The sequence below is a fragment of the Harpia harpyja genome, chromosome 6, assembly GCF_026419915.1.
Source record: "Harpia harpyja isolate bHarHar1 chromosome 6, bHarHar1 primary haplotype, whole genome shotgun sequence".
NCBI classification, from domain to species: Eukaryota; Metazoa; Chordata; class Aves; order Accipitriformes; family Accipitridae; genus Harpia; species Harpia harpyja.
In genome coordinates, this window is record NC_068945.1 from 9,150,448 (window position 1) to 9,177,684 (window position 27,237).

The 27,237-nt window shown below is 41.2% G+C and overlaps 1 protein-coding gene across 1 annotated transcript in view; it reads left to right on the plus strand.

Moving 5' to 3' along the window:
• The window catches only part of CRACR2A (calcium release activated channel regulator 2A), a 72,330-nt gene that overhangs the window by 20,350 nt on the left and 24,743 nt on the right, over nt 1–27,237 (plus strand). Inside the window, exons 4-8 of the mRNA XM_052790423.1 lie at nt 2,332–2,500; nt 4,029–4,175; nt 11,189–11,279; nt 14,110–14,205; nt 26,457–26,644. Coding sequence (XP_052646383.1) covers nt 2,332–2,500; nt 4,029–4,175; nt 11,189–11,279; nt 14,110–14,205; nt 26,457–26,644 — 691 coding nt within the window. The remainder of the gene's footprint in view (nt 1–2,331; nt 2,501–4,028; nt 4,176–11,188; nt 11,280–14,109; nt 14,206–26,456; nt 26,645–27,237) is intronic.

Here is a 27,237-nt window from a genome sequence, read left to right on the forward strand (position 1 = left end):
CTCTTCCACCAAGTGTACATCTTCCTTGCTCCAGCCTTTCTGATCTCTGGGACTCGGGATTCCTGAAGGCCAGTCTTGCTAGTAAAGACTGAGGCAAAGCAGGCATTCAGTACTTTTGCCTTTTCAATGTCCTGTGTATGCAAGTCCCTCATCTCGCTGAGGGACGCATTTTCCCTAGTCTTCCTTTTGTCTCCTAAGTACTTAGAGAAGCCTTTTTTTTTTTTTTTCTTAACATCCTTGTCCAGGTGCAATTCTGTTTGGTGTTTAGCTTTCCTAACTTCATCTCTGCATGCCCAGACAATGTTTCTGTGTCCCTCCCAGGTTACCAGTCCTTGCTTCCGCCCTCTGTGTGCTTTCTTTTTGTGTCTGAATTTGGCCAGGAGCTCCTTGTTCATCCATGCAGGCCTCTTGGCATTTTTGCCTGGCTTCTTATTCATTGGGATGGAGCTCTCTTGAACTTGGAGGAGGTGATCCTTAAATATTAACCAGCTTTCTTGGGCCCCTCTTCCCTCTAGGGCCTTATCCCAAGGGACTCTTCCAAGCAGATCTTTGAAGAGGCCAAAGTCTGCTCTCCTGAAGTCCAGGGTTGCGAGCTTGCTTTTCACCCTCCTCCCTGCCCTCCAGATCCTGAACTCTATCATCTCATGGTCAATGCAGCCAAGGCTTCTTTTGACTTTCACATTCCCAACAAGACCTTACTTGTTGGTGGGTATGAGGTCCAGCAGAGCACCTCTCCATTGGCTCTTCTGTCCCTTGGAGGGGGAAGTTATCATCAATGAACTCCAGGAACCTCCTGGTTTGCTTATGTCCTGCTGTGTTGTCCCTCCAACAGATATCAGGGTGGTTGAAGTTCCCCATGAGGACCAGGGCCTGCGAATGTGAGGCTGTTCTTATCTGTCTGTAGAAGGCCTTACCCACTTGTTCTTCTGGTCAGGTGGCCTGTAGCAGACACCCACTATACTGTGCCCTTTGCCTGTTCTCTCTTTAATCCTAACCCATAAGCTCTCCATCAGCTCCTTTTCTGTCCTCACATACAGCCCCATGCATTCCAGCTGCTCTCTCACATAAAGGGCAACTCCCCCTCCTCGTCCTCCATTCCTGTCCTTCCTAAAGAGCCTGTATCCTTCTGTTACCTGATCAGAAAGTAACTCCTGAAACACACAAAGTATGTTTAGAGAGGAGACATTGCTTTATTCTGCGCAGGGTGCAAGGTGGAAGATTTCCACAAATCAAGCACACCTGCTGCGGTTTTCAATCCATACTTACACACTACAGTTAAAACACCATGCCTATCTAATGCATATCTTCCGCCTAACTGTTGCATATTCATTATGTTGAGCAAGGATGACATGTTGTTCTCTTGAGCAATCATCCCAGTCTTCTACGCCTGTGCGGTGGTCTCTGGCGGTCTTCGGTGGTCGTTAGGGGAAGAATACCCCTTCTGAATGCGGAAAGAGGATGTATGTCCTTAATTAGGAAGTCTGTGACTCTTCAAGCATCCTCTATTGTAAGCAGAATCTTAAAACTAGATAAGCTTTACCTTGAGTACACATAATCTAAACAGTCCTTGAATAGCAAACATACCACACTTCTCATGTTTTAGGTTTTTTTTCTTTAAACTATCACTGCCTTCTTAATTGTTAATCAGTCTTTTGAAGACTTGAGGCAACACCTCCATTGCAACACTCCAGTCATGGGAGCCATCCCATCACGTCTCCATGATCCAATCTTTCTGTTATTAATAGAAATAACCCGAACAGATGGAAGAAACTGCTGTAGGCGTCAGGTTTAGAGGAATTAAAATGCACGTGAGTCAAATGGAGGGAAATACGTTAATAAAGTGTAGCTTTCTATATGCAGTTTATACAGGAATTTGAGGTGTGCCTTTGCTCGTGTGCTAAAAGGAATGTTAAAATAGGAGGTACATTTTATCAGTACCAATGCTGTGGTTATTTTAGATTTCTAACTTCTGTTTAAGCATATCAAGAAATAAGGCCACAACATTTATAAAGTGCTTGTTGCTGCAGTTTTGTCTTTTGTTCATGGAGGTCTGAATTTTTTCAGTATGTTTGTGAATTTTGAGGTGAGTGATTTACTGAAGGTTAGACATTAGGCTGGGGACAAAGTCAGGCATAGAACTCAGGGATCCTCTTGCCATGCCTCGTCCTTTTGTTGTTTCATTATACTCCCTTTTCTTGTAAAGAACTGTAGGTGTTTCCCTCACAAATTATATTTACTGTAAAATTTGATCTTTAGTATGTTGCTCTTCAATGACACTGCTTCTTATAGTAAGTTCTGAAAATGCTAATGTGTGTAATTTCTAATTCTTAGGCCAGTTTCTTTTGGGGCAGATTGCTTTGAATAATGAGATGATGCAGCAATTAGAAGGTGAAACAGCCTGCCCACTTAAATGCAAAGAGACCATGAGTGATGATGAGGATGAAGAATTCCAGTTCTCAAATCTGATGGATCGGCTTGGCGCCAAAAAGGTTTTGGATGAGTGAGTCTTCACAGCAATAGTAATAGATTGTATAATCTTTTATGATTCAGCTCTGGGTTTGATTTTAACGGAATCCAAGGTGAATGACAGGAACCAAGGCTGCTCAGTAACACAGTGATTCTTTAAAAATTAATTTTCTTGGTTGTCAGAGGTGATAAAATGCCATTCAACCAAAATTTCCAAGAGCAAAGCTATGTTACTGCAGGCATATGAAACATGTGCTTGTGCCATATGAAAGCTGTACCATTAACCCACTGATGCACCATGGGTTTTGAACATAGATAGTTATATCCACAGATGCCACTGATTTTCAGTCAAACAGTGCATGGTGACTGCTTTTTTGGCAAGGGCTGTGTTTAAAGTGTACCAGTTAACCATAAGAAAGAGCATTTTCTCCCCTTTTTCTGCTTTTTCTCCCCTTTATGCATAATTGCATGTTGTGATTGCTCTGATAATGCTACTGCAAAAACTGCTCTAGGAGCTTCTTGTGTGTTGGCCTGACATTCATTGGTCAATCACAATGAATGTTATAGATCAAAAAAAGCACGGGGCAAAAATGGGAGAGAATCTGGACAGAGAGTAGGAATGTTTAAGAAATGCATCAGTGATCCTTACCATGAAATAAAAGTGCTCATCAGTGCTTCTTTTCTCCTGACTGCCTGTTACAGGAAAGAGTTGATTGTCAGTCATCCTGAAAGGCTTTCATTATGAAGAGATTTTTGTCACCCACTTTTTCTATCCTTATCCTTGTTTTGTCCTTTAAATATAGCACTCTGCTGGCTAGGTTCAGACTTACAATGCACATGGAAGAGAATGAATCAGGAAGAAACAAACAAAAGTTGTTCAGGAGAATTTTGGCAAAGTATTAAAAAACCCATTACCATTCACAGTAGAACTTTTTTTTTCAGTATCTGCTGAACAGATTTGGAAACAAAACATTCTCCTGGTAAACCTTTACATCAAAATTTTCAAGATGTCATGTTCTGATTTTTGTAGCAGTCCCACTGTGGAATTAAAATGGGTTGAAAATGAAAAAAGACAGTGCAAATGCAATTTAATTTGTCTAAGTAACTTAGGAGACCAAGTCTCATTTGTTTCTCACGAGGAAGTGTTTTTGATTAGCTTTCCCACTGCCCCACCCTGCCCAGATTCATGGGAACTTCTTTACTTCTAATAGAAGTGACAGGACGGTACATATAGTGTATCCCATCTGTCTCCTTTCTTATCCATTCCTGTTCAGATGAATTGTCTGGCAAGGTACCCACTAAACAAGCAGTTGCAGTGATTCTCTGCAGTCATGCATGGCCAAACTTTATGATGCATTTTTTTGAATAAATGCAATTTCCATAATTTCCCACCCACCTCATCCTTTTCAAATCTGGCACTGCTTAAGTAGCCCTTGTTTTTAATAAGCTTTGTGTTCTGACTAGCGATGCCCTGAAGCCTCCATCCACTAGGATGCTGTGAACATTTATTGCAGCCTGAGAATGTTCTCTCTTAATGAATCCTTTATGATCTCTTCTTTCAGTGAGAGTGATGTGAAGCAACTTTGGTTGCAGCTGAGAAAAGACGAACCTCATTTACTTTCCAATTTTGAAGAGTTCCTGGTCAGAATTTTTTCACAGCTCCAAGAAGCAGATAATGAAAAGAACGAGTTGGAATGCGCTCTGAAAAAGTTAGTACTTCTCTTTGTTGGACTGTTTGTGTAGTTTTACAACTATCTTACCTACTATTGGAACTTTTGAAATAAACAAGGTATTTCAGTGAAGAACTAAGGACTGTAATCACAAGAGTTCCCGTAACATAAAACTTTATTATAATATTTTATATATAATATTTTATTAGTCATAAAGAGTACTAGTAAAATTATTTATAATGCAGAACTGGCTGAAATTAGCTTTTCTCTTCCAGTTAACAGATTTTGTTGACTGAAATTCTTTTGCAGATGTTTATTATTGCATTGCAGTTCTAAGACAATATTAAGCAATTCACTTCTAGTTAATCAATTTGATTCCAGAGGACAGTCAGATTTACCAGTAAATCTGGTAAATTGTGTGCTTTGCAAACATTGCATGCAGAAAAGCTATAAATCTGGATTAACTGGCCAGAGAAATGAGAGGTTTAAGATGTTAAAGCAGCACAAAACACTGATACCAGTGAAAATGAAAGTTAACAAATATATATATCTAAAACAAACATATGAAATATGGTAAACAATATATATTGGTTTTATATATAAAAACATATATAATATGTGTGTATATATATAAACAAATATATAAAGCGCATATATAAAAACAAATATATAAGAACTAAAAATTAATAGATCATCCTTTAATATGTAGCTATCTAGAGGGGAAAAAATTTTGATGCTAAATCTAAATAGAATGCAAAATGATGCTTATAGTTGAAGTTCCCCTGTATTTTCATTATAAAGTGTCACTTCTGAATTTCAGATTCTTACAGATTAAGTAATAAAGGCAAATATATTGTTGAACATTTACTTCATTTGTTCAGCACTCTCCTGGCTATTCTGAGAATGTGACAAGGCTTCTGAAGAAAGAAAAAAACTAAAAACTTATGGTTATTAAAGACAATTGGTTTATATTGCTAGCAGCTTTTTCATCTAAGTCTACAAGTGTGGTTTTAGCCTTCAGACAGCTAGTCAGTTGGAAACAGCATAGAGATAGTTATGCTGTCTCTTTTAGACTAGAGATTATTAACAACCATGTGTGATGAGGGGTTTGTGTTTTTTGTTTCTTTCTGTCATACTCTTGTCAGTGGTTTTTGGGAACTGAATGAATACATTTGTTTAATAGCTGTGATCAGCACAGAGGTGCACAGGGAGTACATTAGCATTACCTGACTTTTCTGACTGACCTGAAATCTCCACCTTAAAAATGCATTGGATTTTTATGCCTTTGTAGCAAAACCATTTTAGCTCATTTCTTCTTTCTGTTGCTCCTGATAACACCTCTGATTTCAGCACATAGTTTGTTGTTTTGTTTATAATGTAGAGCTGGAAGGATTCAGAACTATCAGAGGAGTAATACTGTCTTTGGTAACAGTGGGGATGAATAACCTCTTTTATTGTAAACTATGTACAAATAACAGCAAAGCTCAAGACAGACCATATGGAGGGGTGAATTTTTTTTTTTTATACTCACATACTTATTAGCACTAAGATGCATGTGTCCACATAGACTGGCCAGGATTTACCGTGGGGTCACAGAAGATAAGGGATGTTGGTTATTGAGGTCTTATCATGTCTCCTGGGTTCTTCTTGATTGGTGACAATAGTACCCTTTGAAAGCTGAGAATGAATGTGATCTTTCATCTTTCCTTCCTGACTCACCTCTGTGAGTCATTAGGCAATAATGCAGTCTACTCTCAGCCTTTTTCCCCCTTTCTTGGATGTAGGCTGTGCTTTTGTCTTAAGTTGTTTCTTGTTTTCTAACCTGGATGTCCTCAGAACCTTCATGTGCATGTGCTGAGATCTTTATGCCCTGCCAAATCTATGCTGTCAACCCATGCCATTCTTCTATACCTGTTTTTTGCCTTTTTTTCTGGAGCTTTCACACATGCATATTTTCTATACCTGTTTTTTGTCTTTTGTTCTGGAGCTTTCACACGTGCATATTTTCATTCATGAACCTGAATCCTGTAGTCTAAGAGACCCAGGAGTTTCCTCCTGTCCTGGTTCAATAGATACAGTATGCTGCTGCTGTTCCCACTTGTAGGTCCAGCCAGTAGTGAGGCTGAACGTATATTCTCAAGACACACACCTGGGGGACTGTGCAGACTGATGCTGCTTAGAAAGCAGTGCCTCTACTGGCACCCACCTAAACACAAGCAGCATTCACACAAACATGAAAGATGACAGCCTGATCCTGTTTCTCCCATCCAGTTTATCAGGAGTGAATTTTATTAGTGAAGACATACACACATGCTAAGGCCTAGTCATCTCAACACTTTAATTCTTAATCTATACCAGTGTTAACCCATCTCTTACAAACCTGTTCTCACAGAGCTCAGTAAACTTACAAATAAGTTTATAATACATATGTATAACATGCAGCATGATCCTCCATAGAGGAAATTTGTGGTATTTTGTTGGGTGTTACTCAAAGGCATAGGGTTGATCTCCCTGTGAATTTTTATTTATATATATTTATTTATGTATATGCATGTGTATATATATATGAGCCTATATATTTAAAGAAATCTTCTATATGCCAAGTAAGGTATTTTCCACGGAAAAAATGTTGGTAACTTTTAAATACTCTCAAAGAAGACATTTGCGTATTCTACTGTCTACTGCTGACCGTCTTACAGGTACTAGTATTTTTGTCCTCTGAACATGTAAATTATGCACTGTGCACACTTAGTGTGTGACTGTTTTTATTACTTAGTAACAGGCCGTAATTTTTTCTAGCATTAAATGCCTGCTTTAGCATTTCGGGTAAACTGACCCACTCTGATTTTTGTCAGATATTAACCTCACCTCAGTTTTATATTAAGCAGTTAAGACAATTGTTGGAGAAGAAACTTAAAACCTACCACTGTGATCCCTTAGTTAAAGAGTTTCAACAAAGATTCCTAACAAGATATCAAATATATTCCTGATACACTCAGAGAAGAGGTCTATCAGTGCATCAGATATATTCTGTGCCAATATAACCATGGGCGTGTTTCTCCTTTTAGGTGATCTGTAATTCTGGTTCAGTAGAACAACAGCCAAAATACTGCTGATGAGTTTTTACACAGAACTGAATACACTTGAAGGAAAATAGAGCAAACGGCCACATTTTTATCCCAGAACTGGTGGTGTTCTCCTTACTGGTCTTTGTCATCATAAAGGAATTGATGATGAGCTGTTGCCTATATTTGTAGATTTTAAGGCATGATGGAAATATGAGGCTTAAACCCTCTCCTTTTAAAAATACTAATTTGCTTCTTTATTTCCGTTTATTTAAACAAAAGTGAGAGACTTTCACTGCGGTAATGTATCAAACCAAATATTGTACATATATCTGGTCTGGTGCTGGCATCAGCAATAGCTAAGCTGTGCACTGGAAGTGTGGACTAGTAGCTCCATACATTCATCCATTTTGCTTTTGGCATCTACACAGTGGATACGATTTTTGTTTGCCAGGATAAGTTAGTTCTCCTTGATTTTCTGGTATTTGTATTTAATTTTAAGTGCTAATTTAAAATTAGATGGCTTTTTAAATTTGGCAGTGATGTTTTTTAAATAATAGGGTAGTGTGTTGAGTGGGGAAAAAAGCAGTAGATGAACTTCATTGTAGATAAATGTAAGGAAGATAAAATAATTTAAGTCATGCTTACGTGATGCTGAACTTGGAATGGACAGTTACAACTCCGGAGAAAGCCCTTGGGGTCATTGCAGAGAGCTTCCTGAAATCATCAGTTCAGGATGCAATGGTAGCCAAAAAACCCCAGCAGAATGCTATGCATGATCAGGAAGGGTACTGAGAGCATGACAAAGCATGTTTTTGCCACTACATAGAATCTTGGTGCACCCACTTCTTGAGTACTGAGGGAAGTTCTGGTCTCTGCAACACAAGAAGATTGTAGTGGAATGAAGAAAGGTACAGAGAATGGCAACTCAGCGGTTAAAGGAATGGAACAGCTATTCTGACTGAGCTATTTTTAAAAGGTAGGATCTCTTGAGTGAGGAGGTAAAGGCTGGAGTGGGATACCATAGACTGTTACAAAGCCATGAGACCACTGACTAGGCTGAATGAGGAACTGTTGTTCTTCAAATCCTTAGCAGTAGAACCAAGGGGCATTTAAGACTAATAGGAAGTAAGCTTAAAACAGATGAGAAAGAAACCATTTTCTTCTAACAGCAGATAAAATCTTCAGCTGCCATTAGCTCTGTCTGCTGCTGTGCTTTGCATTTGAAAGACAAACCTAATAAAAAGGTGGACTGTGTTTCAAACAACAGAGTTTTAAACAGAAAGGATAAACGTTTTAAACAGAAAGGATAAACGTAAGGGTAAACGGGAAGGGAAGGATGAACTGACTTCTCATTGGGCTTAGCATAGGACAGTGTCAGAGTCCACCTTTGGTGAAAGAACAGGAGAATCAGCATCTCAGGAGATTGTGCGCAAATCACTGTATTTTTTTAAGGGGAAAGAAGAGCCATTACAACAAACTGCACGAACAGCAATTGTGAAACCCAAACAATTCACATTGCAGCTACATGAAGGGGCAGAAATTAAACCCTTGTGAGCGTGTTGATCGTGAGCTCATCATCTGAACTTAGTGAACTCACATTACATTCCTTTTTGGTTAATGTGCTGAACAACAGCACCGTGTCCCTTCCGTCTCCATCTCTGTTTATTCCACAGCATTACTGGAAAGAGAAGGATCACGTTATCAAATATTGATGAAATTATACAATTACGCGTGGAGTAAAACTGGATGGTATGATCCCGGGGAATAGAGATTTTAATTAAAACATTTTGCGTTTTTCACATAACAATGATATGCCCTTATGGCTTTAATTATTTTCCCCTGACTGCGTGTGGGGATTATTTGCCAGCTAATGTATTGGATTATGTTTTCTGCTGCTTGTTGGTTACGTTACTTATAATTGTGTTACACTTTTGCTTATAACAGGGTATTATTTTATCTTTCTGTTTAATTTGATCAGAGTTAAGAATGGTAAGCCATGAATGAAATGCTTGGGGAGTATTCAGCCTGCAGAAATGGCATGTGCTTATGTGCCAGACCAGCTAAAAAGATTCCTAAATCCAGAGGTACCTCCTGGATGTAGTCTTGATGGTGCTGCCATATCCTTTATTTCCAAACACATAAGAGGAAAGAAACATCTAAATCAGCAGCTTAATAATAGAGGACTAAAGTTATTCTCCCTGTCACACAGAAGCAAAGAAAATCTTTATGATTCCCATGGAAACACTGACTGCTGTGCAGTGTGTTCTGCCTGTGCAAAGTTACAGGGTTTTTCAATAGTCAATCTAGCCCTGATCAAAGTGACATTATACTGCATGAATACAGTGTTTTTAAATATGATCTTAGCATCTCTGCCATAGCTTTCTAAATAATTGTTAATTCATTATGAATTTGTGTCATTTAATTCTATTGAGTGCTAATTTGTTATGAAGCATTTTCTTAGTGTTAAGAAAATAAAATTTGAGACCAGAACATGACCTGACTTTACACTATAAGGGGCATTAAGTCAGCAAAAAGGGCGTCTGGATTTTCTGGCACTCTCCATTTGAAGCATTGCAGTCACATGAAAACGCCCTTGTCTGGGCTGCTTTTCTCACCTAATCAGAGTTTACAAAAATATAAGTGACAGCAATCGTTTTACTCAAATTGGCGTAGCTTGATATTAGTTTATTGCTGCTGTAAAGCCTGAGAAAATGTCTTCCCCCACCTCATTTTTTACATGTGCTCGAAAATGCATGCTGGCAATGTCAAGTGTTCTGATGTTTGAAAGGGGGAGAGAAAGTCTTGTTTCTGGTATTTCTCACTCTTCTTAGCTTAGGTAAATTTTTTGAAGTTTCTTTCCAATTTGCTTGGCTCTGAGAAGAGAATCAGGCCTTTAATAAGTGAAAACATGGAATATGTAGAGTATTTGGTACAAAAAAAAAAATAGTAGATACCCAGATTACAACATTAATGGGTTTTTTTTCTACTGTATATTCCTTGTCTTGCTCTTACTGATGTGAATGCCCTAGGAGATGATGTACTTTATTTGTAACAGATGCATTCTGCAGATTGCTCAAGGAACAGCTCTAGAAAGAGGAATGTGGGGGAACATACAGTAGTGTCTTATAAAGACCCTATTAATCTCTGTTAAAAATCTTTCTAGGATGTCCCCTGAGTTTGATGCGAAGTGATTTTTGCTTTTCAGTTTCTGGATTAATGAAAATAGAATAGAATAGTAGCAGAACAAAGCAGCTGTCTTATTCCCTTTCAACAGTTAATTTTTTTCTGCCCAAACCAAAGCATGTGCTCAATGTAATCCTTCATGTATCAAACTGCAGGGGTATTAATTGCAATATTCTATTGAAAAAAGTGAGCTTTGTAGGTCCTTCTTTTTTCCTACTGTCAGATACGCTTGTGCACAGCATATTTATTTCTGTTCCTCAGCTGGGCTTTTCAAATTTGTTTCAGCAAAGCTGTTAGAAAAGCAGTAAGGCAGCTTTCAAGAAGGACTTTCAAGAAGTCCGTTCTAGCTGAAACCGTCTTAGACATGATAGAAGTACCTCATTCAATGCTCTTGAATGGTGAACAGTGCAGTTCCAGAGTGAAAAAACCATGAAGCTGCAGTGAAAATACTTTCAACTGGCAAACTTAGGCTCTGGAATTCTTAGTATTGTCACTAGGAAGCTCTGTTCCTTAAACCTAAGATTTACTAGTCATTAAAACTGTATAATGAACAGCTGCTTTATATGGAAATGTCAGATGTGTAGCTTTATTAGCCTTTGAGCTGTTGAAGCTTGCCTTCCATAAGAAAAAAATAAAAACTTAATCTGTGACCTTTCCTGCACAAAAATTCCTATTTTCTTAACCCTAGAACATTCTCTGGAGTTTCGTGTTAAGGCAGAAATGTGGGGTTTAGCTCATAATGAGCCATGACTTGAAGTACTGCTACAAAGACCCACTCAGTATGCTTTTATCTCTTATTAGGAAAATTGCTGCTTATGATGAAGAAATCCAACATCTCTATGAGGAAATGGAACAGCAAATCAAAAAGGAGAAAGAGCAGTTTCTTTTGAAAGTGAGTGTCTCTGTTATTGTGGGCATGGATTCTGCTCCCACTTCCAGTGGTTTTATACTCATTCTGCATGTGAAATGAAAGCCCACAAAATGTGTTTCACAACAGAATAAGAAAAAACATCGTTTACCTCACTGCTACTTTTGTACTGATCCAGGCTCTGCAGCTTCAAACTAAGTGACCTTTTGGATGGGAAGAGCACTGATGTCCTGTGCTCAGTGGTTGGCACACAGTAGCAGCTGTAAACTGAAAGTTGAAAATCAACGGAACTACAGCCTCATTGTATTATCAGTGCTGCTATAGGTCCAACTTCTGGTCACAATTAGGAAAAATGCTCTTTGAGGTTGTTGAGAGTGACACTAATCCTGTTGAGTTCTGCAGTCTCTGCTTTTGGGGAGGGGATAAGTTCTCACTGAAGAACAACAAGAGATAAATCAAGCAATGGTAATTTCTGAAACTACCACAGCTATTTGCAAAATAAACATAGGTCAGATTCTTTTGTCACTGCCATGGTGCTTCCAGAACACCTGACAATGAATTTTTATGAAGTCTTCTTTAAATCTCCTCTACTGCTTTCATAGTCTTTTCTTTGGATTTTTCTGTCCTGTTTTTTCTCCTAAAACAAGGACACTAACAAGAATTCCCAGTATGCTCCAGTAAAGAGTCATCTTAGAATCATTTAGGTAGGAAGGCACCTGTGCTACTCCTGACTTTCAGACTAGATCAGATTGCTCAGGGACTTGTCCAGTTGAGTTTTGAGTATGCAAATGGTTGAGGTTCCACAGCTTCTCTGGGTGGCCTGGGAAAACCAATCATGACCTGCTGGCTCATGCCTTTTTGTTGTCTTGAAAGCAGTCATATAAATGAAACCAATATATGGTTTCAAACAACACATGGTACACAAAATGTTTCCAAAACTAGTGGATATCCATCAGTTATTGCCTCCATTCTCAATTAAATATGATATCTAAAAAATCCTTTTGTGATCCACATATATAAAGTATTTTTTGTTTCCTGACATAAAGTGTGTTAGAGCAAAAAGAGCCTTAATCAGCTGTCTAAGGTATTAGTCTTTTCACTTGCCTCACAGGGTAGTGAACCTGAATTAAAATTGTCAGGTTTTTTCCATTCCAAGCTGAGAGCAGTTTTTAGTGGTGGATGAGATAAACCCTTTATATAAAGTTTGTATATCAGCTGAAGGATAAAAAGTATTTGCAACTTTGCCTGACAGCAGTTGTTGTGGAAGAAATGGTTTATATGCTCTTAATAGCCCACAACTGAAGTTGTATCGAAAATCCTAAACCAACAAAGACTTTTCCATTAGCAATGATTGTTGGATCTCTTAATTAGTTCTATATTTGAGGTAAAGCCATTTCTTTCAAGCTTTTTCATTAAAGCTTCCCACTGAAGCTATTTACAGTTTAGTCAGCATTCACACTAATGGTTGTCAGGCACTCAGGAAGGTTTGTTTCTTGGCATGACTAATTTGGGATTTGGGGAGATCTGACTGTTAAATTCTTTCTCTAATGCAAAGTCTCACAAAGACTTTACAGCCTGGAGAGATGCATTGATGCCATATAAAAGGAGAATTATTATGGCTTGTGTGAAGAGCAGCTCTTGAAGAATACATTTAAAGAAATTGGTAAGATGCAAATAAGTACAAATTGTAGCTATTTGCGATACTTAATACCCTGCTGACTGAAGGTTGTACAAAAGGGGCAGTTAGTCTGTCTTTTTCACTTGGATATATATTGTTCCACATAAGAAGCCAGTTAACGTGCATTTGATTACGTGTACTGCTGAAGGGGAAAAGCATGTAGGAACTGCTGCTGTCTTGCAGGAATTTTTATTTTTGTTTAGAGGCATTTTCCTGGGGACCTTAGAGAGTAGAAGCCTGTTGTCGAGGAATAGGACAGATTCTCAGCTGATATGAACTGCTGGAACCCAATTTTACTCAGGGGAGGTCTGACAGTTTGTCTCAGCTGAGGAGTGTCTGAAGGAGTAATGCCAAACAGGACTGGGAGTTCCCAGTGATGGCAGGATACTTAGATAGTGGACAGGTTGATATAGTTGCTAAGTGAATGGCAGAGCCTGAAGCCCAGATCACTTGCTTATACCAGCAGGACATGTGTGACAAATTGTTGTTAGTGATGGATTTTAAAGGTAGCAGGTATTGTTTCTTTTATTTCAACCTGAGTTTGTGCTGTGTGTCAGTAGCCTGTATCTCCCATGTCAATCCTGATATCTTGTATGTGAGTTACAGTATAGCTCTATAATAATTTAAATTTGTCCAGGTTGTTCCATCCAGTGCATTCTTATCAGTTGTTTTTGTCAGCAGTTGTCTGGTTCAGGAAACCAAATGTGCAGAAAGCTATTCACTTTTTTGCTGGTTTTTTTCTGCTTGTTTAGCTCTCTGAAACAGCTCACTGCTGCAACCGATGAGCATGAGTGCTAATGTATAAGAGGATGAGGGTATATGTAGCTGGAAATGGGAGGATGCATTGTAGCTTCATTGATGTAGGTTGGCTAAGCTCCTAAGGCTCATGCCTAAGACAGAAGACCTGCTTCTGCTTTGTAGACTTGATACCTGCTCATGTGCAATCAGCACATACTGTAGCAACTGCAGTCGTTGAAGTTGCTGGACTATACCAGTTTACAGAAGCTCAGAGTCTGGATTCATGAGAGATACCATCCCTAAATTGAGTTCTATCAGTAGCTCGTTATGTTCACTGTGAAAAGCTTTCCTATTATTTTCAAGCCTGATGCCTTACGTCTCCTCCTGCTGACGCAATCGTGCTGTTCTGTTAATCCATTTCCTCTTTGAATTTTGCAGGACACAGAGAGGTTTCAGTCCTACAGTCAAGAGCTGGAGTGCAAGCTCCTGTCAAAAGAACAAGAACTGGAACAATTGGTTCAAAAACAGAAAAGGGTATTAATTTATATCTATTTTTTAACTCTGATTTATATCTATTTTTTAACTGAAGGATCATTTTTATTTGTTTGTATGATTTTCTTTAGGTACTATTTTAGGTCCCAAAAATGCAAGTTGGTGTGATGTGCTTCTGCCAGACTGTGACCCTCTGTTGCTTTTGTGTCATAAGTGTAGATACCTGAATGCATTTAGAAGTGGAGTTACGACTGCTAGACTTCTATGCATGTGCTTAGGAAAAATGTTACCCTCTATTTCTAAAGCAGTTTTCCTTTTATATGATAAAATGAAAAAAAATGCTGCAGGTATTCTCCCCAGGTACTAGGTTAATTTTATGAAAATGTAGCAGAATTCCACTGCCTTCAGTGTGCTAGGAACTGGCTTAATGCCCAGACAGCTCAAGAGCAGAGAAACAGTGATTTGGGTCTTACAGTGTCCACCTTTGCTCAAAGCTTGTACCAACTACTCATTTACTTATTTTGGACGATTCAGCACTATGAACTTGAAATGCTTCCTCCTGAACAACCTGCTCCTGATACATCTCTCTGTCATAACTGTTTTATAGCAGTGCATGCTTCTCTTAAATGGTAACAACTTGTCAAGTTCCCGTATTAAAGCCTGATGTGTTTTACTTCTTAAAATGCATGGCCTGCTTTGGAAAGCAGAGTATTTCTGCATGTGTGAACTTGCTATAAAGTGTCTCCAAGGTCAGTGCATGAAAGACTAGCGATAATGAAAGCGAGTAGCACTGGAATTTAAGGGGCTGAAATGGGATGATGTGAAACCAACTCCCTCTGTAGAATATGAATATAAAATACATGTAAAATTCCTTTCCCTGGCAACAGTGCCATTCCTGGGAAGTAGGAGAGAAGTAAAAGGGGAAGGGAAGGAAGAGGAAAAAGGAGTTCGAGGGCAGTTTCCTAGTTGTGTGTAGTTTTTAAGATCCTCTTCTGAGGAATGAAGCCAGGTGCTGCTGAAGCTGATGGGAATTGTAGGATTGTACTTGAGTAAGAGGGGAGAGAAAACTCTAGCTTACTATAATTATGCAAGTTTAGCTGATGAGGATATAGGACTGAACTAAAAGGCCATTATATAATTGAAATCAACTGCCTGATGGTAATTACCTTTGTTCAGTACCACTGTGAATCAGAATAGGTGTGATTTTATGCAGGCTGTTGTCGTGGTTTAACCCCAGCCAGCAACTAAACACCACGCAGCCGCTCACTCACTCCCCCCCACCCAGTGGGATGGGGGAGAAAATCGGGAGAAGAAGCAAAACCCGTGGGTTGAGATAAGAACGGTTTAATAGAACAGAAAAGAAGAAACTAATAATGATAATGATAACACTAATAAAATGACAACAGCAATAATGAAAGGATTGGAATGTACAAATGATACGCAGTGCAATTGCTCACCACCCGCCGACCGACACCCAGCCAGTCCCCCGAGCGGCGAATCCCTGCCCCCCACTTCCCCGTTTCTGTACTGGATGGGACGTCACATGGTATGGAATACCCCGTTGGCCAGTTTGGGTCAGGTGCCCTGGCTGTGTCCTGTGCCAACTTCTTGTGCCCCTCCAGCTTTCTCACTGGCTGGGCATGAGAAGCTGAAAAATCCTTGACATTAGTCTAAACACTACTGAGCAACAACTGAAAACATCAGTGTTATCAACATTCTTCGCTCTGAACTCAAAACATAGCACTGTACCAGCTACTAGGAAGACAGTTAACTCTATCCCAGCTGAAACCAGGACAGTATCCACCCCTTATTCTATACCATTGACGTCATGCACAGTTCCCATACCTTTAGTTACATCCTGATCAATCATCACTTTTCCATCCCTTTAAGACATATGAGCAATGATATATATATATATGTATACACACACAGAGATATCATTCCTTTAGTTCATGGGTCATGTTCATAAAATGTTCATTGAGTTCATTTAGTTTCCGACTCTGGGCTCCATCTGTCATACCAGTCTTTCTGGGCAGGAGGGATGGTGCAAAGTCCTCTCAGTCGGTAGAGCAGAATTGGGCTTCAGTGCAGTGTGACAAGCAGGTGACATTTGGCGCAGCAGGAGGATGGTGTGCACCGTTGGATTGTTGCATGCTGGAGTCAGTTCTGGTTCCATCACTACTGCGCTTTGCTCAGTTTTATCACAGTTCTTTTCTTGCTTGATCTAAGTGATTCTTACTATAGTACTATGGATATAGCACATAATTATAGTAAGGATAATATACAGTAGCAGGGTTATATAGCAACTAATATACAGTTTAATTCTGGCTGTTCTCACCTAAAATTAAATCCCCTCGAGGCACACATCGGACTTCCCCATCTTTTCGCATCACCCACCAAGTGCACCCAGGCCCTTGAGCAAAAGCAATCCCACGAATGGGTTTACCTTTGCCTGAGGCAGGAGTAACCCAGACTGTCTTCCCTAACATATTTTTTATGTGCACTACAGGGACTTTATCCCCTTCTACAGTATGTAAAAATTCCGACTTGGCAGGGCCACCCCGATTGGCAGATCCTCTGGTGTTGACTAACCAGGTGGCTTTTGCTAAATGTGTATCCCAATGTTTGAAAGTTCCACCCCCCATTGCTCTCAATGTAGTCTTTAACAGTCCATTGTATCGCTCAATTTTCCAAGAGGCTGGTGCATGATAGGGGATATGATACACCCACTCAATGCCATGCTCTTTGGCCCAGGTGTCTATGAGGTTGTTTCGGAAATGAGTCCCGTTGTCTGACTCAATTCGTTCTGGGGTGCCATGTCGCCACAAGACTTGCTTTTCTAGGCCCAGGATAGTGTTCCGGGCGGTGGCATGGGGCACAGAATATGTTTCCAGCCATCCAGTGGTTGCTTCCACCATCGTGAGCACATAGCGCTTGCCTTGGCGAGTTTGTGGGAGTGTGATATAGTCAATCTGCCAGGCTTCTCCATATTTATATTTCAGCCATCGCCCTCCATACCACAGGGGCTTTAACCGCTTGGCTTGCTTAATTGCAGCACATGTTTCACATTCATGGATAACCTGTGCAATAGTGTCCATGGTCAAGTCCACCCCTCGGTCACGAGCCCATCTATATGTTGCATCTCTTCCCTGATGGCCTGAAGCATCATGGGCCCACCGAGCCATAAATAGCTCACCCTTATGTTGCCAGTCCAGGTCCACCTGAGCCACTTCAATCTTGGCAGCCTGATCCACCTGTTGGTTGTTTTGATGTTCTTCAGTGGCCCGACTCTTGGGTATGTGAGCATCTACGTGACGTACTTTTACAACCAGATTCTCTAGCCGGGATGCAATATCTTGCCACAGTGCGGCAGCCCAGATGGGTTTACCTCTGCGCTGCCAGTTGCTCTGCTTCCATTGCTGTAGCCACCCCCACAGGGCATTTGCCACCATCCATGAGTCAGTACAGAGATAGAGCACTGGCCACTTTTCTCTTTCAGCAATATCTAATGCTAGCTGGATGGCTTTCACCTCTGCAAACTGACTCGATTCACCTTCTCCTTCAGCAGTTTCTGCAACTTGTCGTGTAGGACTCCATACGGCAGCTTTCCACCTCCGATGCTTTCCCACGATGCGACAGGATCCGTCAGTGAACAGGGCATATTGCCTCTCATTTTCTGGCAGTTTATTATACAGCGGGGCCTCTTCAGCACGTGCCACCTCCTCCTCTGGCGACATTCCAAAATCTTTGCCTTCTGGCCAGTCCGTGATCACTTCCAAAATTCCTGGGCGACTGGGGTTTCCTATGCGAGCCCGTTGTGTGATCAGTGCAATCCACTTACTCCACGTGGCATCAGTCGCGTGATGTGTAGAGGAGACCCTCCCTTTGAACATCCAGCCCAGCACTGGCAGTCGGGGTGCTAAGAGGAGCTGTGTTTCAGTACCAACAACTTCTGAGGCAGCTTGAACTCCTTCATATGCTGCCAATATCTCCTTTTCAGTTGGAGTATAGCGAGCCTCGGATCCTCTGTATCCCCGACTCCAAAACCCCAGGGGTCGGCCTCGGGTCTCCCCAGGTGCTTTCTGCCAGAGGCTCCAGGTAGGGCCATTCTCCCCAGCTGCAGTATAGAGCACATTTTTAACATCTTGTCCTGTCCGGACTGGTCCAAGGGCTACTGCGTGAACAATCTCCCGTTTAATTTGTTCAAAGGCTTGTTGTTGCTCAGGGCCCCATTGAAAATCATTCTTCTTTCGGGTCACTTGATAGAGAGGGCTTACAATCAGACTGTAATTTGGAATATGCATTCTCCAAAACCCCACGACACCTAAGAAGGCCTGTGTTTCCTTTTTATTAGTTGGTGGAGACATAGCTGCTATTTTGTTAATCACATCCATTGGGATCTGACGACGCCCATCTTGCCATTTTATTCCTAAAAACTGGATCTCCCGTGCAGGTCCCTTGACCTTACCTTCTTTTATGGCAAAACCGGCTTTCAGAAGGATTTGGATTATTTTCTTCCCTTTCTCAAAGACTTCTTCTGCCGTGTTGCCCCATACGATGATGTCATCAATGTATTGCAGGTGTTCCGGAGCTTCACCTTTTTCCAGTGCAGTCTGGATTAGTCCATGGCAAATGGTGGGGCTGTGTTTCCACCCCTGGGGCAGTCGATTCCAAGTGTACTGGACACCCCTCCAAGTAAAGGCAAATTGTGGACGACACTCTGCTGCCAGAGGGATTGAGAAAAACGCATTAGCAATGTCAATTGTAGCATACCACTTGGCTGCCTTTGACTCTAGTTCGTATTGAAGTTCTAGCATATCTGGAACGGCAGCACTCAGCGGTGGCGTAACTTCATTCAGGCCGCGATAGTCAACTGTTAGTCTCCACTCCCCATTAGACTTTCGCACGGGCCATATGGGACTATTAAAAGGTGAGCGAGTTTTGCTGATCACTCCTTGGCTCTCCAGTTGGCGAATCAACTTGTGGATGGGAATCAGAGAGTCTCGGTTGGTGCGATATTGCCGCCGGTGCACCGTCGTGGTAGCAATTGGTACTTGTTGTTCTTCAACCCTCAGCAACCCCACAATCGAAGGGTCTTGAGAGAGACCAGGCAGGGTAGACAGCTGTTCCGTGCCCTCCGTCTCCAAGGCAGCTATACCAAAAGCCCATCGATACCCCTTTGGGTCCTTAAAATACCCTCTCCTGAGATAGTCTATGCCAAGGATGCACGGAGCCTCTGGACCAGTCACAATGGGGTGTTTCTGCCATTCATTCCCAGTTAGGCTTACTTCAGCTTCCAATACAGTTAACTCTTGGGATCCCCCTGTCACACCAGAAATAGAAATGGGTTCTGCCCCTTCATAACTTGATGGCATTAAAGTACACTGTGCGCCGGTGTCTACTAGAGCCTTATACTCCTGTGGGTCTAACGTGCCAGGCCATCGAATCCACACAGTCCAATAGACCCGGTTATCCCTTTCCTCCACCTGGCTGGAGGCAGGGCCCCTCTAATTCTGGTCAGAGTATCCAGTATTCACTTCTCGTAAAATTGGCTCAGAAGTCCCTTCAAGAGGATCAGAAATAAGATCAGCCCTTCTACTCTGTTTGGAAACCGGAGCGGCATTTTTCCTGGTAGAATCCCCTTTTGTGGTGTTTTTTCCTCGCAGCTCACGTACCCGTGCATTTAGGACCGAGGTAGGTTTTCCATCCCATTTCCTCATGTCCTCTCCATGATCACATAAGTAAAACCACAGGGCACCTCGCGGTGTGTACCTTCTATATTCTTTCTCTTGGGCAGAGGAGCGCTCACTCCTAATAGCTGAGACATTGGTCCTTACAGGTGGGCAACAGGACATCTCCTCTTTGAATTGCTGGAAATCCTCGGACAGCTTCTCCACAGCCGAAATGCAGGCTTGTAGGGAGGAGGAGAGATTTTCTTCGTATTGACGGAGTTGGCGAGCCACTTCATCCACTGTCGGTGCCTCTTCGTCTTTCCAGGTCATTATTGCCAGTGAGTTGGCATAGGACGATGGTGCGCTCCGTACAAACTTCCGCCACATGGGTCGTGTGCATTGGACTTCGTCTGGATCTTTGGGTAATTGTGGGTTGTCCGGATCATGATGAATTGTCTCTAGCACAGCTAATTCCCTCAGATATTGGATACCTTTTTCCATGGTTGTCCACTTGCTTGATTGACATATAACATCTTCCTTAAAGGGGTACCTTTCCTTCACACTTGACAGGAGTCGCCTCCAGAGGCTGATGGCTTGTGTCCCTCTTCCAATTGCCTTGTCAATGCCACCTTCCCTGGCAAGCGATCCCAGCTGCTTGGCTTCCCTACCTTCTAATTCCAAGCTATTAGCCCCATTGTCCCAGCATCGGAGGAGCCAGGTGATAATATGCTCACCTATACGGCGGCCAAAATCTTTTCGCATATCCCGCAGCTCACTCAAGGATAGGGACCGGGTTATTACCTCTGGTTCTGCCTCTTCCTCCTGTTCCCGTGATGACCCTGGTTCGCCTTCATCCTTCGCTAAGCGAACTGATTTTTTTGTATATTTCTTTTTCTGTACGGGGGCAACTGATACTGGTGCAGGTTGGTCCACTGGTTCAGTTGCAGTACCGCTCGCCGGGTCTTGGATAACCGCAGTGTCTGTTGCCAAGGTTTGGGTAGCTGCTGTGCTCGTTGCTGGGGCTGGAGGGACCTCAGTGCCCGTTGCCGAGGTTTGGGTAGCTGCCGTGCTCATTGCCGAGGCTGGAGGGGCTGCAGTGCCTGTCGCTGAGGTTTGGATAGCCACAGTGCTCATCGTTTTGTTGTTAGGTCCAGAGACCTTCTCTTCCCCTTGAGGGTACTGAGTGGTGTCGAACAGGGCTCGATAGGCATGGGCCAGGCCCCAGCACGTTGCAGTAATTTGTATCTCTCTGGAGCTGCCGGGGTGACAGCATACCTTTTCCAAATATTTTACTAGTTCTTCTGGATTCTGCACTTGTTCAGGGGTGAATTTCCAAAACACTGGAGGTGCCCACTTTTCTAGGTACTTGCCCATACTACCCCACACACCCTGCCACTCATAATTATCCAGCCTTGGGGCAGATCTCTGGGTGATTTTCTTAAATAGTTGTTTAACCTTAAATGAGAGCTGAACCACATTCAGAAGCATGCTAATTCCTAGCAGTAGGGCTAGGACCGTGCTGGTCCCAACATCCCAAGAGTATTCAAATTTTTCAAAATTCTCAAACACCATTGTAACTGGACTGAAGGAGAAAGGAGAGGGGAAGAAAGGTATCCCACCCATAGACTGGTTTTCCAAGGAGGAAAGGTAAATGGTATAATTATTAATAGTTTCCCACAGATGGCTTCCACAGTATAAAGGTGACAATGCTGGGTGCAAGTACCGGATTAATCCCACAGCCGACGACTTTATCATACCATAAACCAGTGTTATACAATACATCAAAGCGAAAACCTTAATCCACCTCCCACGGATGATAAGCAGCAGAAGAGGGACTACATACAGCAAGCGAGGTGATACATAACAGAACTTTAAAAACCAGAGCAACAACTCTAAGAACACATAAATCAACATAATGACCAGCAACTATTAGACCGATATAATGAATGCTTATAACAAATTTGTTTTAACAAGCTCTGGTCAGGTTTGTCGTTATCTCAACCCTTCGTGCCCCACGTTGGGCGCCAAAAAAGGACTGTCGTGGTTTAACCCCAGCCAGCAACTAAACACCACGCAGCCGCTCACTCACTCCCCCCCACCCAGTGGGATGGGGGAGAAAATCGGGAGAAGAAGCAAAACCCGTGGGTTGAGATAAGAACGGTTTAATAGAACAGAAAAGAAGAAACTAATAATGATAATGATAACACTAATAAAATGACAACAGCAATAATGAAAGGATTGGAATGTACAAATGATACGCAGTGCAATTGCTCACCACCCGCCGACCGACACCCAGCCAGTCCCCCGAGCGGCGAATCCCTGCCCCCCACTTCCCCGTTTCTGTACTGGATGGGACGTCACATGGTATGGAATACCCCGTTGGCCAGTTTGGGTCAGGTGCCCTGGCTGTGTCCTGTGCCAACTTCTTGTGCCCCTCCAGCTTTCTCACTGGCTGGGCATGAGAAGCTGAAAAATCCTTGACATTAGTCTAAACACTACTGAGCAACAACTGAAAACATCAGTGTTATCAACATTCTTCGCTCTGAACTCAAAACATAGCACTGTACCAGCTACTAGGAAGACAGTTAACTCTATCCCAGCTGAAACCAGGACAGCTGTTTACCACATTGCAGCACTATAATGAAATAATCTATATTTTGAAGATATCTGTGGGGCACAGAAATCAGGCATTTTTATTGTGAAGTGAACTGCAAAAATACAAGATATTAACATAATTTTGTAATGATTATATTTTAATATTCTCCTTTTTTGATTGTGGGTTTTTTGGTTTTGTTTGCTGTAAAGCTATGTTTAAAACTTAGTTATCAACCAGTAGTTCTGTAAAACCCTTTTTCTGTGGTTCTCTAAAATATTTAGAAGCTATTCAAAGGCTTACGCTCAATTTTAAGCCTGGTGTAATCAAGTAATACAGGCAGCAGTTTCAGGAAGGTTAATCTTACGATTATGGTCTATATTGCCTATTGTCTACTATTGCCTATCTTGGAGAATATAAAACAATGTCTGTGTTATTTTTATTAGTATTGTTTTTTATCTAACTTTATGTTTTCCTTTTCTATTGATTGCATTGTTTATTATTAGTAGTATTACTGTGTTTTGTATTTTATTTGTCATTTCTATTATTTATCATTTCCCCTCTCCTTTATGAATTTGCATGAGTCTCCGCAAGGGTGCTTTTGAAGGACAGGATCTTCATACTACCATAAAAATTAAACTATCCCATTTTATTTTTATGGAAAGGAAGCTATGTTGGACAAATGGAATTCACTACTTCTAATGATGTGATGAGTGAGATAATTCTATTCAGATGATTAATGGCATTTGAAACTTTTGTCATTCAACCAGCTGATTGGTATCCATTGTCAATCTTATATGCAATATTTGATTTTTTTTTTTTCTGGTATAGCAGCCTAGCCTGTTTATTTGAATGCTGAACTCAGTGTAGTTAGAGACAGTGTTTTGTACATATATTTTTCTAATTCCTAATGAAGATCTCTGAGAGTGGCTCTCATCTTTCCTCAGATCTGTTTTTATGATACTATAACCCCACTCATTTTCTGGTATTACTCTTCATTCACCTAGATATTAATGTGTGCTAGGTTCACTTCCACCCATCTAATGTTTTTCTTACCCAGAGCACTCTGTCACTTTCACCTCCTCCTTTTGGATGGAAATATACTTTGATAATTAAATCTCTTCTTGCACATGGTAATGGTAGCTTGGTTTAATTACACCTTCCATGCTTGATTATATAAGGGAACTTCTTGGGAGTAATACAAATGCTTTTTTCCAAACTTCATTAATAAGCCTTTTTCTTTTCTTTTTTTTTTTTTTAAATACGATCTAATTATTCCTGTTATTATCAAAAATGTGAATGGGAATTTCCAGACAAGATGAGTTCAGTGTTGTTTCTGCTGACTTAGCCAGAGGGAGTCTCCTTTATGAGGGTGTTCTGCCTGGCGTGACTGAAATACTGATCTGATTCCATGTTGACTGGCCTTCTGTAGGCCAAGATTCCTTTGGCTAGGCCTTTTTGCTGGCTACCATGATCTTGAATTGTCGGCTTGCTCTACATGGCTTAGATAAAGCACAAGGTATTCTCAGTAGTGTTCCTCCAGGGATGTGTGATGGCATGTCTCAGAAGGAGGCACTGAGGACAGAGGATGTCCAGCATAACATCTAGGGCACAGAATCTTCTATCAGGGGAAGAAAGTAGGTGTGGACGAGGTAAAATGCAGGAGAGTTACTGGGCTTCTCACATAAAATGATAGGTTCTGTGCTGATGACGGCCACGGAAGAGCATGATCTTGGGATTCTGAGTGAGAGATCCATGAGAACATGGATCAGTAGCACTCAAAAGATGCAAATCAAGTCATAGGATTGTTAAGAAAGGCATAAAGAACAAAATAATCGCCAGCCTTACAACACTGTATAAATGTTTCATCTTCCACGTGCACCTGAAATAAATAGGAAAAAAAAAAGAGGAAAAAATACAGAAAGGATGCTGAGCTAAGAACAAGGGAATGCATGGAGAATGCTTAATGTATGTGTCTTTGAGGGACAGTAATAGCTGTCCTCAGCTACAGTTTGTTTGTATTGGACAATCCCAGTTCTTTACTTGATTCTAAACTTCTGAGTTTTTCCTCCCATTTTTGTCGAAAAAAGAGAATATACACCCTTGGCTCCTGTGTCTCTGGTTGACCTGTGGAATTGGTTAACTCTTTCTGCTCCCTAGATTTTCTTAAACATGGCTGTGGGCCGTGAGTCTTTCCCAATCAATTTTCATCTGCTTGATGACCATGGGAGCCAATCTGCAGCTCCAATAAGCAGCTAGAGCCTGTAGAGTCTATGCCGTTCTATACCAGCTGAGCATCTACCTAATGAGTTATTCCACTGTACTGGGAGTTGTTGAAATGAATGCTTTAAAAGTAGTGTTCAGTATCACTTAAAGGATTGTATAGATACAGTGAGAGGAAGGAGCTCTGTATTGCTGTGAAATAACCCTTTCTCCTCTTGTTGTGTCCTGGGGTTTAAATATTATGAGCATCTGCTATTGAGCATAGTTTCAACATAATTGTTTTTCTCACAAGAGTAAGCACCAGGATTTATAGCAAGTATTTCTACCATCAGTACCTATTCTGGATTCTGGAAGCTGATGATGGCTACCATTTCAGTTACATTTTGAGGCCAGCCTCTGTGTAAGTTTTCAGATGGCCGTAGTGTTGTGTAAGTGGGATTTCTGCCTGCAATATGTTGCTCTTAAGCTTTGTGAAAGTTCATCTTTGTGTGATCACTTTTTACTTCTCCCCAAACCACTCCTCTAGATAAGAAAGTCTTGTCTTCTAGTACCTCAAGCATCTGGTCTTTTACCTAGAATAGATAACTTCATTCTGTCAAGGAATGGAAGCAATACTCGGGAACTGAAGTGATCTGTCAATGTAAACCAACATTGCTCAGCAGTAATTTGATGCCCAGCTAGTCAGTGTTCCATATGAGCTGTGAGCCTGCTGAGGCTACAGTTCAGCAAGTGTATTGAGCTGGTGCTGCTGCTGAGATAAGTGCTCCCACTCTTTTTCCTGACCTTTCACAATCCCAGCTAGAAAGTATTTTCTGCTTTTGTTTTGAACTTGGGCCTTAAGATTGCATTCAAAACCAAGATTAGAACAACAGCGGTGTTGTGGAGCCTGAACGGAGTGGCAGAGCTGGATAGGGAGAGATTTTGGGTTGAGTGAGCTCTGCTTTTTGCAATGTGCAAAATGAGAGTTCTAACAAAATCCTCCACTGTGTCTCAGATCTGGAAGATTGAAGTGGTATCATTGTAATGCTCCTAGTACATTTTACATCCCTTAAAATGCATACTGAAAAAAATACAATAAAAAATAAAAAATAAAAAAAGCTTTTATATCTCCAGGTCAGCAGTGCCTTCCCTAATATGAAATGGATTAATTTTAGTCTACTTAACTTTTGCTCTGTCATCTTAATTTGTTCGGTTAGCCAGGGAGAAACAGGTGGAACTTCTTCACATACTAGAAACCGCTGTCATCTGCTGTTATCTGTTTCACAGGGAGAGTGTATGTTTCCTTTGTATAGACTTTGGAGGGTGAATATAAAAGTGAATAAAAAAGCTCTAATTCACACTTCTTTGCAGATTTAGCTGAGGTGGCAGAAAGGTTACTGCTTGTTGATATTACTGGGGGTGGGAAGGTTTATCAGCTACCAGATTTAAATCTAACAGTTTTTAGGCAGAACTCTGAATTGCTCTGTGTAGGTCTTGTCATTGTGGGAAATTGTCTAAAATAGCAGTTGTGAATATCAACTAACTACTGCTAATCTGCTCTGTAAACACCTTTTTTGTGGTTTGTCCTGGTGCATTTTTGAACTGGATGAAATTCAATCATAGAGTGGAATGGCTTTGTTTTTGTGTAACGTAATTTTGTCTGTACACAGAGCAGTGGAAGAGCACCATATGTGTGTTACTCATACATTGGCTTTGATAGAAATAGCTTCCTATTCAACTAACCTCTAAGACTTGAATTGAAAGCCTCAAAACCAAGATGCCCCAGTTAGTTATAATACTTTCTGTTCTCTTTTCTTGCATCCCAGCTAGAGCAGCAATGTACAGAACTTCTCAGTGGCAAAGAAGAAACCAAAGTAGAGAACACCAAGCTGAAGCTGACTAACCAGGAGCTGCTGAGAGACCTGGAGAGAACATCTCATGAACTAAGCCTGGCTCAACAACAGTTACAGGTGCTTCAGGAGGAGGCGTCAAGACTACATGAGGAGAAGGAAGTGTAAGTCTCCAGCTGCAGTGGTTCTAGTGCATTTGCTTAGTGTGCCAGTGAACCTCCTTTTCAGGGTATTCAGTGCTGTGATTTAAGTTTGTGTCATAAGGAGAAACCACCAGCAACCCAAGTACAGTTCTAGGCATTTTTCCCCAAGTAATTCAGCCTGTTTTCTGTAGTAGATCTGGCTTCTACAGAATCTTTTGCTACTTCTTCAAAATGTTAGTGTTCTCCCACCCCCCATTTGTTGAGGGTGTTTGGAATTAAAAATCAGTTTAATTGATTAAAAATTATGTCTTAGTTTTGAAATACCAGTGGGATTCTTTACAGAAATTACAGTTGTGGCACATGATGCTCCATCCTCCTCGAAGATAAGTCTATCTGAAACTTGCTTCTCAGAATGCACTCTGGCTATGAGACGGCTAGGATATGCTTCTTTTCTTCATCAACAGCAAGTCTTGTACATCATTTCTGACCAAGGAGCCTGGCCAGCAAGATAAAACGTAGCTTATGCAGCTAAATCACAATTCACACAAGACCTTATGGCGATCCAGAGCCATCATTTTGGTGTTTCCAGTTCAAATGTTTTGGATTTCAGATTC